General features: G+C 42.4%; 1 protein-coding gene across 3 annotated transcripts in view; it reads right to left on the minus strand.

Annotated features, from left to right (window-relative positions):
- Window positions 1-15,357, minus strand: part of EFL1 (elongation factor like GTPase 1) — a 289,883-nt gene that overhangs the window by 167,270 nt on the left and 107,256 nt on the right. For all 3 annotated transcript variants that reach the window (XM_063448974.1, XM_063448973.1, XM_063448972.1), the window contains exon 15: window positions 14,974-15,109. In XM_063448974.1, coding sequence (XP_063305044.1) covers window positions 14,974-15,109 — 136 coding nt within the window. The remainder of the gene's footprint in view (window positions 1-14,973; window positions 15,110-15,357) is intronic.

The following is a 15,357-nucleotide window of genomic DNA, read 5'->3' on the forward strand; positions in this document are numbered from 1 at the left end:
CAGAGGCAAAACCACATCCACAAAATTAATACTCAAGACCGGAAAGAAACGCGACTCCCTTCGGAGATTATGCGGGCGTTTAGGAACTATTACACGAACCTCTACAACCTGGCAGACACGCTTAGCGCTCGCAACCCAACACGCCACAGCCGCGAACTAACAGAATATCTCTCCAGACATGACTCCCGAAAACTCACCCCTGAGACAACCGCAGGCATGGAACAACCCCTGTCTCTCGAGGAACTGTACGCGGCGCTCAATCTAACCAAATCTAACAGAGCGCCGGGGCCAGACGGCCTACCCACTTCGCACCTTTAAAGATGTGGTACTACCACACCTACTGACGGGCCTAAACTCGATCCTTGAAGGCCGGTCTTACCAAAAGAGGGAAAAGACCCAGCATGCTGTGCCAGCTACCGCCCCATCTCCCTCTTGAATGCCGACATAAAGCTGTTTGCGAAAGCCATGGCCCTCCGACTGGCCAGGTTGCTACCCGAACTGGTGCATCCGGACCAGGTGGGTTTTGTCCCGGGCAGAGAGGCACGGGACAATACTATCCGGGCGCTCAACATCATCCACTTGGCCGGATGGCGGGGAGAGGGACTAGTCCTCCTCTCCACAGACGCAGAAAAGGCCTTTGACCGAGTGGACTGGGCATACCTAGCAGCCACGCTACAGCACATGGGCCTTGGTACCAATATCAGAACCTGGATAGCGGCATTATATGCGAAACCAACGGCACAAATCCGAGTCAACGGCGCCCTCTCAGACCCGTTCCCCGTGCGTAATGACACGAGACATGGGGGCCCCCTGTCCCCCCTTCTGTTCGCCCTCTCCTTAGAGCCGCTTCTGGAGGCGGTCAGGGACGACAGGGAATAGTGGGACATACCATGGGGAGTACTGAGCACAGGGTTGCGGCATACGCCGACGATATGCTCTTCTTCCTAGAGCGGCCGCTGATCTCCATGCCAAACCTATTGAGGCTCTTTCAAGAGTTTGGGAGGATCTCAAATATGAAACTCAACAAGGAGAAGTTGGAGGCCATCAGCATATCGGCCCCAGCCGACTCTGAATTGCACCTCTGTTCCCAATTCAAGTTCAAATGGTACGACGCTAAACTGAAGTACCTCAGCATTTGGTTGACCAAAAAGCTTACACACCTCTACCAGGCAAACTTCGTCCCCATCCTGAACACCATACAAGCTGATATGAAAAAATGGACAGACCTCTACATCTTGTGGTTTGGTCGCATTAACGCGATAAAAATGAACATCCTACCACGTCTCCTCTATCTCTTTCAGACAATCCCGATATCCCTACCACGAGACTTTTTCCACTCTATATCCCTAGCGATGCGGAGATTAGTTTGGAAGAGGGGTGCACCACGAGCCAGTTACTAGAGCGACCCAAACAAAGCAGGGGAACTGGACTCCCATCGATAGGATAGGATATTACAGAGCGACGTACCTGCTGAGGGTTGTGGACTGGCACACTCAAACGACAGACAAATTGTGGGTACAAGCCGAGATATCACAGGCAGGGGGGAAAATCCCTGCGCAACTATTGAGGTCAGGAATCTTACGCACAGCCCTCCTTACGGGTAACCCACTGATTGACGCAACCCTGAAGTTATGGTGCACTCTCCGCTACCCGGAGCAGCTGACTAATCACACCAGCCCGCTTACGCCCCTCTCCTGCAACCCAGATGTTGTGGGAGGACTGAAGCCAGGAGACCTAAAAAAAATTTGTGAGATCAGACTGGATCTATATGCGCCAATGGCACCCTCAAGACCCTAGCGGACCTGCTCCAAGACACGACCCCTACGGTCATTGACCGGTTCCGATACATGCAGGTCAGGTCGTACTATTCAACTACGGTAGCCAAGCAACAATACCACCGAGATCTCACACACTTCGAGTCACTTCGCGCAAATAGACGGCACATAGACCGGGGGATTTCGACCCTGTACGCAATGCTCATAAATGGAGGTGACAAACCGCCACCAAAATTTATCGCCAGATGGGAAAGAGAATCCGGAGAATCCATGACAACACAGGAATGGGACAAGATATTTACGCTCACACACAAAAGCTCTATTAATTCCAAATTCCAGGAGATGAGCTACAAGCGGTTAACCACCTGGTACAGAACACCTGACGTACTACACCGCATGAACCCAGATGTGGCGGATACCTGTTGGCGGTGCAAAGAGGTTACAGGCACTATGCTCCATATTTGGTGGTCATGCTCAGTCATCACCCCCTTCTGGGAGATGGTAAACACCAAAATACGCGAAATATCGGACCCGGAACTCCCGCTTCAACCCCTCCCCATGCTACTACACCACACAAGCATGCGATTAAAAACCTATAAGAAACCCCTAACGAAACATCTGCTGACGGCAGCAAAATCCCTGATACCCATCCTGTGGAAACAAACGGCAGCCCCCACTTTCCAACAGTGGGTAGACAGAGTAGAGGAAATCCATACCATGGAAAGCATGACAGCATCCATCCAAGGCCGCACGGAAAAATGTAACCTGACATGGACCCCCTGGCTCCTATACATTGCTGCGGACGGAGCTGTATCCTGAAACAAATATGCCCAAACCTTGGCCCTCCTTTCCATTCCCACCTCTCCCTCTTAGATATGCCACCCCCCGTCCTCACCCCTCTCTCTTCACTCATCCCCCCCCACCACCACTCTGACCGCTATTAGACCAGACTGTCTCACCCCTAGATAAGGCTTAGAAAATGCACGGCATAGATAATTTGTGCGCGGATACCACGAACCTCACAGGCGACACGGAGGCTGGCAGCCACAGACCCACATAAACAGGATACTGTACCACATACACCTAAGACACCTTCGATGCCCAACGACTTATAACTACACACCCAGTAGATACCACAGCAGGGCCGCCCGCATAGGTACACCCACCCAACTAGCGTACACATAGATAATCACCCCAACAGGACGTACTGACCCAAGAGGTGAAGTAACCACCCAACTGTAGCTGAACACCTGTAGCTGAACACGAGGTGGACGAGCTTGGTTGTATGTGATATAAGTGTCACACGATAACTCGACGCAAGACGATAAACAAGCCCGCCCTCCCCATACCACAAAAGCCTAGCTGAACGCGAACCGCTCAAAAGGTGAAAAGACACATTGTTATGAACATGTAATTATAATTGTGCACTATAGCCAACGCAAACCTTCTACTACTGTCATACATACTTACCCTTCTCTCTTCTATTCCACTGTGTAACCTTGAAAATTACAGATAAATAAAGATTGTCAAAAAAAAAAAAAAAAGAAAAAGGAGAGGACTTCATACTATTGATTCACATATATACCCAATTATGGCATGTAGGTTTGACAAATCACAAGATGTCGTCCTGATAGTTGTATTTATATACCTATGGAAAAGTAACATACTATTACGTCAGCGATCAAAGAGTTTGATTGTTAAATTTAAAAATGTTTAGATTATAAGCTGCAATAACTATCCTAAAACAGTAATGAAAACACCACAACAAAAATGGCAGAATAATCATCACAGCGCACTGTAGTGGTGATGGTGAGAGGAGTTCCCTGGCACTGTCTCAGAGGAAGTTGTCAAACGGTTTACATTATTGTACATTATGCATTGCGAGCATTAGTTGAAGAATGTGAACAGAAAGAAGAAGGAAACCGCGCCCTAGACTAAAGAAAATATATAAATGGTATACATACACAATGGTTGTGGTGGTAGTCTCTATACAATTGACCTCACATATTATCTACCTGAGGCTGCCAAGATATCTACTGTTCCATACATATCCTTAGACGGGGATTGTTCCGTCCACGCGTATTAACAGCTGAGCTCTAAGTTAGCTCTGGGAAATGTGAGTGTGAACTATCTTAAGCATCCATTCACGCACCCACTGTGTTTGATTTACTGCACTATTATTTTTTATGTTCTTTATTTTGAGGTCAATTGTATAGAGACTACCACCACAACCATTGTGTATGTATACCATTTATATATTTTCTTTAGTCTAGGGCGCGGTTTCCTTCTTCTTTCTGTTCACATTATTTTGTTACAAGGTTGGGGTTGTATAGTAATTGTATAGTGAGCGCCTAATCCATTTACTTTTGCATATTAGTTATATTGCATGAAGAATGAACTGCGGAATAATGGGAGAGAATGAACTTCTAATTCAGAAGTGGATAGACGTGTAAGCGTCAAACTGTTCATATATGGTTTTAACAATAACTCTGGGATGGAGCATGGGGTCTCCAGGTAGCAAACACTACAGTGCACTTAAGCAGTTTGGGGGTTTCTCTTTATGTTAATTAAACCTGTTTTCTACTTAAGATTACAGTTGCATTGGTTTTACAATTATGAAAGCATCTTATCTACGTGTATATAAAATTATCTTTTATTAAAGATCCATCATTTCACAGAGCTGCACCATTTCAATATATGGGAATTAAACACAATATAAATGCACATTTATATACACTATAGGGTTTGACAATTGTACCTATCTTTTCAATCTAGCTCAGTGTCCACTTTTATACAGAGCTTCCTGCAACAAAATGGAGGACTGGTGGGAGTCCACTGTGTGAGCTACCGAGTTAGGAAACATTGTGAATAGGTTCGACACTACATGGGGAAACAAGTTGAAGTTTATTGAAAGTGGTCCCTGGATGGGTTTAAGTGATGTTTAAATGAAGTAAGACAAAATGAAACATAGAAAGGCTATGGGACATTCACAGATGGGCAAGCTACACGTTGTTACCAAATTGCAGGTGGCACCTAACAATGAGTGGGGTAGCAAGTACAGAGTTAGTAAAGTTCACATTTTGCAATGGTAAATAGATGTACTGGTGTGATATGATAAAAGCCAATGAAATCAATATGAAAATAAAGAGATTTAATTTGAAAACAGGGTAAACATGGCGCCACTGCCATGGAAGGGATCAGAAAGCAGATGTAGGGAGAACATTACAAAGAGAGCATATTGTGAAAGGACAAGGAAACAAACCACGCTAAAAAATCTATTATTGGTACATGCAAAATAAAATGACAATATTAAAAGAAAATAGTGAATGCCGAATGTGGTGTATTGATGTCAATATAGTATACACAGTTATGTACACTCTACTTCTCTATAATTATTAATCACCTCAGTAAACCCTATCTCTGTATTCTTATAACATCTCCTGCATAATGTGTCATGTGCTAAATATAGGCCAAATATCACAGTAAAAATATATAAGACCGAACACAATAAAAATTCAAATTCAATCTGTAAAATCTATTGTACTTTGGCTCAATAAGTCAATGTCCTATTAAATTAGTTAGACCTATTTCAGAATCTCTCTATTTGATCTGTAATTAAATTGGCCCGTATTACTGTATTACCTTTCTATCCCCACCCCAACAATTAAAAATACACAACACCATCAATACTAAACCACTATCTGTGATTCTTTTCGGTAATAGATTTATTGCATTCCTTTGAAGGCCCATTTGTAGGTGATATAGAATTAAATGAAATAAAGTCAAGTAACATCATTAGCTATAGACAAGTGACTATGGCCATGGTATTTCCCCATGCCCCACACAGGATGTAGGGTAGTTATAAAAGCAAACATCTAAAATAATTACCTACATAGTATGTTATGAAATACAAAACAAGGAGCAGGGGGAAGAGGGAAAGAGATCACCTTCCTCCCTCACATTCTACCAGCAGGGATTGGGGTGTCTCCATATGTCAACAGATCCCAACCCAGCATAGTTAACGGTGAAGATTTTATCACTAGTGAGCCATAAAAGTAAGCTGCTGCAGGAATGTTCGTCAAAGTCAAATCTGTCAGTCCCTAAAACGCTATCAAATGTCATACCTTACATGTAGCAGATTTGTAGAATATACAATTTAACACTTCACATAGAATGTTCTACTTACCAAAAATCCCAAATTTTACACAATTTTACACATAAATAATGCTATAAAACCAGAGGATGATGCCGAGTGACAAGGCCACTGGTGGTTAAGTTGGTTAGAGGTCAGTATGATGGAAAATACACTGCTCAAAAAAATAAAGGGAACACAAAAATAACACATCCTAGATCTGAATGAATTAAATATTCTTCTGAAATACTTTGTTCTTTACATAGTTGAATGTGCTGACAACAAAACCACACAAAAATTAAAAAATGGAAAATCAAATATTTCAACCCATGGAGGTCTGGATTTGGAGTCACACTCAAAATTAAAGTGGAAAAACACACTACAGGCTGATCCAACTTTGATGTAATGTCCTTAAAACAAGTCAAAATGAGGCTCAGTAGTATGTGTGGCCTCCACGTGCCTGTATGACCTCCCTACAGCACCTGTGCATGCTCCTGATGAGGTGGCTGATGGTCTCCTGAGGGATCGCCTCCCAGACCTGGACTAAAGCCTCTGCCAATTCCTGGACAGTCTGTGGTGCAACGTGACGTTGGTGGATGGAGCGAGACATGATGTCCCAGATGTGCTCAATTGGATTCAGGTCTGGGGAACGGGCGGGCCAGTCCATAGCATCAAAGCCTTCATCTTGCAGGAACTGCTGACACACTCCATCCACATGAGGTCTAGCATTGTCTTGCATTAGGACGAACCCAGGGCCACCTGCACCAGCATATTGTCTCACAAGGGGTCTGAGGATCTCATCTCTGTACATAATGGCAGTCAGGCTACCTCTGGCGAGCACATGGAGGGCTGTGCAGCCCCCCAAAGAAATGCCACCCCACACCATTACTGACCCACTGCCAAACCGGTCATGCTGGAGGATGTTGCAGGCATCAGAACGTTCTCCACGGCGTCTCCAGACTCTCACGTCTGTCACATGTGCTCAGTGTGAACCTGCTTTCATCTGTGAAGAGCACAGGGCGCCAGTGGCGAATTTGCCAATCTTGGTGTTCTCTGGCAAATGCCAAATGTCCTGCACGGTGTTGGGCTGTAAGCACAACCCCCACCTGTGGACGTCGGGCCCTCATAGAGTCAGTTTCTGACCGTTTGAGCAGACGCATGTACATTTGTGGCCTGCTGGAGGTCATTTTGCAGGGATCTGGCAGTGCTCCTCCTGTTCCTCCTTGCACAAAGGCGGAGGTAGCGGTCCTGCTGCTGGGTTGTTGCCCTCCTACGGCCTCCTCCACGTCTCCCGATGTACTGGCCTGTTTCCTGGTAGCGCCTCCATGCTCTGGACACTACGCTGACAGACACAGCAAACCTTCTTGCCACAGCTCGCATTGATATGCCATCCTGGATGAGCTGCACTACTTGGGCCACTTGTGTGGGTTGTAGACTCCGTCTCATGCTACCACTAGAGTGAAAGCACCGCCAGCATTCAAAAGTAACCAAAACATCAGCCAGGAAGCATAGGAACTGAGAAGTGGTCTGTGGTCACCACCTGCAGAACCACTCCTTTATTGGGGGTGTCTTGCTAATTGCCTATAATTTCCACCTGTTGTCTATCCCATTTATATAACAGCATGTGAAATTGATTGTCACTCAGTGTTGCTTCCTAAGTGGACAGTTTGATTTCACAGAAGTGTGATTGACTTGGAGTTACATTGTGTTGTTTAATTGTTTCCTTTTTTTTTTTTGAGCAATATATATATATATGAAGTGAAAAGAATATAGAGAAAAAAAAGCACACTATGCCTGAAAAAATTAAATCTGAAGCATATTTCCATCTGGCTGGGCAGATGATTGGCTAGGTCCCTTAATGGGTACTCAGTGGTCTCGTGATACCACTAAACTGTAATGAAACACGCATTTTAATTAAATTTTGCTGAGGCTTATGAATCTATGGGACACAAAAATACTAGTGTGAAAATTCACTAGAAAGCATCACATAAATTTGCCAATATCAAACAGCGCAGTAAGCTGGTAGATTACATAGCATATTAAATAAAATTATATGATATATATTGAAATAAATACGGATATACAACATCGGCAAACAATAAGGCAAAAACCAGTTAGTTTTCTGTACAGCAGCTCCCCGAATAGGAAGTAGACCGCCATTGTCAGGATACTCAAACACAAATCACTGCAATGCCAAAATAAACCATTTGGGTGAACATAGCTAAAAATGCTCATTCTACCTTAGTTTTCAAAAACATTGCTTTTACAATTGTTTAACGGCTCTGACCAAAGTATCCAATGATTTAATGATTCACTGCAAAATCTCATGGTCACTATTCTATCCCAATTCTCCTTGACAGTGTTGCTGCTTTCGACACTGTTGATCATCAGCAGATTCTTCTCATCCTCCGTAATTGCGGTCTATGAGATAATGCTCTTTCCTGGTGAACCTAATTCCTCTCCCAGCGCTCTTTCAGTGTTTCTTGCCCTGCTTCTTCTCCCCAACCCCTCTGTCAGTGTTCCCCAAGGTTCTGTCCTTGATCCCCTACTGTTCTCGACCTATAGTGCCTCCCTTGGTAAATTCATCAGCTCCTTTGGCTTACAATATATTTCTATGTGGATGACATGCAAATCTATCTGTCCTCACCTGATCTCTCACTATCCCTCTTGACTCGTTTCTCTGACTGCCTCTCTGCTATTTCTAACTGGATGGCTGCTCACATCCTTAAACTCAACTTGTCCATAACAGAACTTCTGTTCTTTCTTCCCTCAAGTGTTGCTACTTCCGTATCTCCCTCCCTCCAAGTCAATGGTAGTACCATCAGCTCTACCTTGAAGGCTTGCTGCCTAGGTGTTCTCTTTGACGCCAACCTCTCCTTCACCCCCAAATCCTACCACTTCCATTTCAAAACCATAGTGCGCACACCCGCACCTTTTTAACACCGGGTGCGGCTAAGGTGCTGGACAATGCCGCTATCCTCTCTTACTTTGACTACTGTAATCTGCTTCTCAGCAGACTCCCAACTTGCCCTGTTACATTCTATAATTAGCACGGCGGTGAGGCTCATCTTCCTGTCTGCCCGCACCTCCCCCCTCTGTCAGTCCCTACACTGGCTTCCTGTAAGATATAGGGCTCAATTTTAAATTCTGGTAACTGCTTACAAATATGTACATAATGCTGTTCCAACCTACCTATCCTCCATAATACATAAGTATCTCCAGTCTAGGCTCCTGCGCTCTGCCGAAGACCAAAATCTATCCTCTGTTTATACTCACACCTCTGATGCTCACCTTCAAGACTTCTATAGGGCTGCACCATTCCTATGGAACTCGCTTCCCTTCTCCATTAGATCTTTACCCAGTCTCGGTTCGTTGAAAAAAAAAATTGAAAGCTCACTTCTTCAGGAAAGCATATTAACTAAACTATTAATAGCATTTCCTCCCCACACTCCTATTCCTCTCCCGCAACTGCCATAAAAAAAAAAGAAGAAAAAAAGGCCTCTAGCGAATACTATTGTACTCATATACCCCACTCCCTCTAACATGTAAGTATATTGAGCAGGGCCTTCAAACCCATCTGTTCATGTGTGTCCAATTCGTAGTTACAATTACGTGCCTGTTCGTCCACCCATTGTACAGTGTTGCGGAATTTGTTGGCTCTCAATAAATCCTTACTTAGATGGCCATTGTGAGAGCTCACATGCACCTTCATTAAAGTCAATAGAACCACTCAGTTGCAGTACATAAACATGAATCGCTAGATCATTTAACAATGTCCCATCCAAGAGCACTTTCTGAATACAAACCAAAATAGAAGATTTAAGGGTTATTAAAAAAAAAAAAAAATTACAGACTAGTGGACAGTACAATAAATCCATAGAAGGACCAGGCACTCAAATTCCATACAACATATTGATCACTTGAGTTCATTCTCCCTTCTGTGTTGTAGTTGGTACTCCACAATATATGGAGTTTGGTGAGTTTTGAAGACAAAATTCATACCTGACCACCAAATTCACACTAATTTGGTGGTCAGTAGTCGCATGCACTCCCCTCAATTCCACCGTTTAGAAGATGGATGAAATAAAGACAGCCAGTTAGACAAGTTCACCCTGATAAAATTAGACAGCTTTGAACATACCATGGAATCGATTTCACCAAGAAATGAAATATGTATGTAAAGTATCCAGGATAAAACATTGCCCCTACAAATGGTAACTCATCACTGTCTGAACTATCTCCGTAATGGTTTAATCTAGACTATCAGCATCAAAACGTGTTACACTTTTATGCTACATCTTTGTAGACAAGATGAAATATGCTTGTTTTTTGTTCTAGGACTTTGTGATGAAGGAATAATTTGAAACAAATGTGATTTTGTTTTTAAACTGTTTTTAACAGAGATCACATGTTGAATCAGTTTTAAGTGTTTCAGAATACCTTGGCACAATTGCTTAAAAAAACCAAAAACACTATATATATAGTTTTTACAGATGGCTTACATATTGAATAGTTTACTTTAATCCACACTCACCTCAAAGAATGGGTTACTGGTATCATATGATCAGGAAAAAAAAAATGCTTTAGTGGGTAATCATGAGAAAGCCACGTTCTGCCAAATAAATTTAAAGCCAGTTTTCCTTGTTTTCATCAAATAATAATTATATCTGTTTGTGATTTAATGGGTTTTATGGAACATATAGATAAAAACACACACATATATTTTTGTAGATTTGAAGCCATTTTGTAGCTGTGTGAGTGAGCTGAATTCTGTATCTTGTATCAACTGGGCTCAACAGCACTCTTCTAATCTATGCACGGGGCGGGGCCTGACCGCCATACTAAGTAGTCGCGCAACTAGCAAACTGCGAGCGACACCTAAAGATTTTACCGACTTAACACTCCTTACTGAGCAAACAAAGCCTGCCGCTTCTTTGGGACCTGCTTGTGTACACAACAGGGAGGAAACGGCAGATCTTCCTGCCAGTGGACCTGCAGGAGGACGCAGGAGTGGTAGGGTCTCCGCCTACCCCTCCTGCTGGTGAGGGTTATCTTGTCACCTGATCAGAGGCTTCTGACTTTCCCTACATGTGATACTGAGACCCTACTGGCACAATGCTGCAACAAGACCTTCTGTATAACTTTAATCAGGTGGATGGCGGATGCGAAGTATGCCTAACCCACACAAGGCCTGATGAAGACAATCATGCTGAAGTTGGAGGAGATTTTTGAAGAGCTCTGGCTGATGCTAGCTACAAGACAGAACCAGATGAGACAGAGAGTGACAGATCTGTACAATACTCACAGATCCTCACATGCCTAAGCAACTTACCTCCACACTTCTATGCCAGCAGCAACAGAGAAAGATCTCCCGACCAACCAACACTCTCCTGGACACACGGGTAACCACTACCCGCTGCCGCCCTTCCGGCTTGAGGGCAGTGAAGGAGCATACCCTGGTGCATATCCAACACTCCTTGAGAAAGCATACCCAACATCAAGTTACTTCTTCCGGGGACATTGTTCATAGTGCCACAAGCAACCAGATCAGTGGGCGCAGCATATGGGCTCTTGCTAAGACCTGGAGCCGGCAGAGTGGACAGTTCTGGCTCACTGGGACTTTCTTTAACTGTGGGTAACGGAGGCTAAACTTGGGTATTGGTTGAATGACCTGTTGCTGTCCTAGCGCATGTGGCGTGGGTCTGGGTTTCTGCACATACTTTCCCTGAGTCACTGAGTCCTGCTTAGTTTTTGAGAAACTGCAATAATTACTTTGCAGGACTAAGGCTGCCTAGATAAACATCCTGGATGCTATCAGACTCCGAATGCCCTAAATGATGCTGGACGATCTCACACTCTGCACGAGGAAATCAAGGTCAGTGAAATCTCCAAATGAAGCAATGCTTTTCTTTGTGGAGGTCTGCATCGCTCACCACGCATGCGCATTAGCCCCCCTGTCGGATACGTCTGAGTAGGTAGAGCGCCGAACCAGCGACTTCGGTGCTGGAACCGGGTAAGTGTAAAAAGGTTGTTTTAACCCTTTAGCTGCCAGGGGGTGGAGGGTTCTATAGTGTTAAAACAGATATGTATTCCGAACACTAATGAATCCCTGTAACTTTCACTCAGTCTCATTTTGGTGAGCATTTTTTTAGCTATCCCGATTACCACCATTTGCAACACTTTTGCCGTTTGTGGAAATGTGTTTAGGGAGATGCGTTCCAAATATTGCCATGGCAGTCAGTTGGAACGCAAGCTCCTGGGAGGAGTTCCCAAGCAATAAGTGCATGTACGCAGTATCGTGTGGATTGTGTGCAAAATTTGAGCATTCACCATGTCCACAAGGGGAGTAAGAAGTATGCTATTTTTAAGGGTATATATATATATATATATATATATATATATATACACACACACACACACACACACTTTTCACTTGCACTGATCACCTGATGATAGTTTTGAGCTAAAACTGAAACATTGTATTTTTATTTTAAAAAGCTGCAATAAAAGTTAAGATTTATTTTAATTTGCTTAAAAGTTCCTGGAGTCAATTTGCCTCAATATCTTATTTGCTGACAAACACCAATTTTACTGGACTCTGGAGTGCAGTTCCCAAGCAGAAATAATAATAAAAAATAAAAAATATATATATATATATATATATATATATATATATATATATATATCACCAACAACCTGCAGTCTGTGGATAGTTAATACAATATTAAACAAAAATCTGCACACCAGTAAAGCCATAAGACTTGCTTTTCCCACAGAAATGACAAATCCGCAGTGATGTTACTACCGCAAAGGATAATCCTTTGCGGTAGTAACATCACTGCAGTTTTGGGATTTCTGTGGGAAAAGCAAGTCTTATGGCTTTACTGGTGTGCAGATTTTTGTTTAATATTGTATTAACTATCCACAGACTGCAGGTGGAAGGGGTTTTCAATCACAATTTTTCCCCACCATAACCTATTTGGATTTTGCTATACATACATATATATATATTCATTCTTTGGGGGATATGTTTCCAGTGAGCAACTATTTGTTGAACAAGGCAGTTGCAGTAATCTATTGAACAGCTTTGCAAATCTTCTGAATAATCTGTAAGAAATTTCGAAGTAAAACTGAAAGACCCCACTCAGGTATTTTTAGAAGTTGAAAGATAAATTGCTTTGAGGCTGGAATTACTGCTGACTACGATGACAAATGTGCTGCACTTACTCCTGTATCATTTCTCCTTAGTAAAAGTAAGACTGGAGAAAGTCAGCTCATGCAACAGGAGAGGTAGTTCCAAGACACTCTCAGAACCTGGTTTATCGGGTTATTGGGTTGGTTAATGGGTTGGTAGTAGGATCACCTTACTAAGCTTCACACACCGCTGGATTCTGTCATAGCTTTGAGAGTTACTAATCAGTACTGTACTTTCCTGTAGAATGTTCTACCATTAAATAGTCACGTCTCTATTAATATAAGATAATAATCTTACTGAAAAACAGTATTGACCAACCTTTTGCACAGCAGTTGTTACAGACTACATTTCCCATGAAGCTTGGCATGGGAAATATGGTCTGCAATAGCCATGGGAACCAAGCAATAAAGGACTCAATGATCCTCAATATTTCTCGAAATGATATGTACGTCTACAATATACTTTTTCCTAACAAAAGAAGGGTAACACGAAAAGATTTTTTTTTTTTCAACATACACAGCGTGTTCTGTGGCTGACAAAACCATAAAAGCCAGAAAAATAGATTTATTCAAAAGGAGCAATTTGTGTGTTTCGTTATACAAGCATTCATGCTCTATGCTCATTTCAGATAATGAGATTCCCTTCTGCTGTAATAATCGCTCGTTTACATTTTAGCTGATCGAAAATATCAAGTTGCCCCCACAGAGGTTTCCTCAAGCTCCGAAAGAGATTGACTTAGAAGAATGGGGGGGAAAAAAACAGACACACATCTGGAAGAGATTTCTAAGTTTCCATGACACAGTTCGCGTTTCGGAAACTTGATTTCAACTATATTTCACATGAGCATATGGCAGACAAAAACAGCCTATTTATAGCTCAGCATATCATCGATTAGTGGTCATTACAAATACAAAATGCCAAAATATGGAAGATAGGATATTCTGGTGACATTTGAATGTTTCCCCAGTTTACAATCAAAGTAGACAGTGTAACATATCATGTGTATTTGACATTTTTAGTGTACTATTTACACACTAAAGAACTGGCCTTTTGAGTGGATGCCTTAAAATACAAGTTAAAGTTAATTTTTAGGGCCAATGTAAATCGTAAATTATATTTTTTTCACCACTTACAAAACACACTAAAAGTATACTTCCTTTACCACCAACATACTTTGAGATATGCTATGCGTCAACTACAATATCACTTATCCGTAGCTTAAAGATGTTTGCATTTAGGGAGTAGGGAAAAAGGAAGAAAAATAAAAAAAAAAAGGATTTATTTCATTTTTAAGCAGACAAGGGATAAAGTACTAAAACAACTTGGGCACAAAGTGGTTGATACATAAAAGGTGTTGCTACAACAAAACAGCAGTTCAAATATAGGTTAACACTGCACTCTAACACCAATCACTCTTGGGCGGCTTAAGTAGTTAAAACAGTGGCTGATGCTACTATCCGCAATTCTGTAGGCATCTAACTCTTGGCCTTTCTGCCACTGGAGACTCCCGATAACGTATTGTGTGCTTGTTAATAGCCATCGCTGGATAGCCTCAAGTGGTTGCCAACCTGCATGTGACAGGGTTCGGTAGAAGCAGATCTGCACAGAGGAAATCTTCCAATGTTTGCCAAAATATGTATCATGTAACTTAAACGATACAAAATATAGTGTGACTAACAGCCTTCTAATTCCATCAATTTTATAGTTTAGAATGATTCCAGAAACCCTCAATGGCATTGATGCACGATATAAGCACAATAGCATGTATGTATAGGTGTATCTCTGTTCATGGAACATAAAGAGTACTTCATACGTCACAGACAAGATACTATTTTAATAATATAGAAGCTGCTAAAAAGTAATCCACCTACCTAGAACATTGCCTGCGGGTACTTCATCCAATTCTTCTAATTCCCGGCCCATGAGAAGATACAGATTGTCTATTGTGCAGCAAGCCATGTGAGGGATGGCTGGGAGGTCATCTCCTGGGGCACAGTTAGCCGGTAACTAGGACAGAAGCATAAAAATATACACTGAATCAAATCCACAATCTGAAGTATTTTCTACTAATATAGAGGATACATAATGGTAAATAATCCATTAATGGGTTCTAGAGACCTCATAATAAACCATGACACTGAATGTAGAGTGTTGATATAGGTGTTTAGAATCCAGAACATTTCATTGTTACATATCATTTACATTATTTATGCGAATGATAGCTTGGGGTTAGTGTCAGTGTAAGAGTTAAGGTT

This window comes from Pelobates fuscus, chromosome 3 (assembly GCF_036172605.1).
Source record: "Pelobates fuscus isolate aPelFus1 chromosome 3, aPelFus1.pri, whole genome shotgun sequence".
Taxonomy (NCBI): domain Eukaryota; kingdom Metazoa; phylum Chordata; class Amphibia; order Anura; family Pelobatidae; genus Pelobates; species Pelobates fuscus.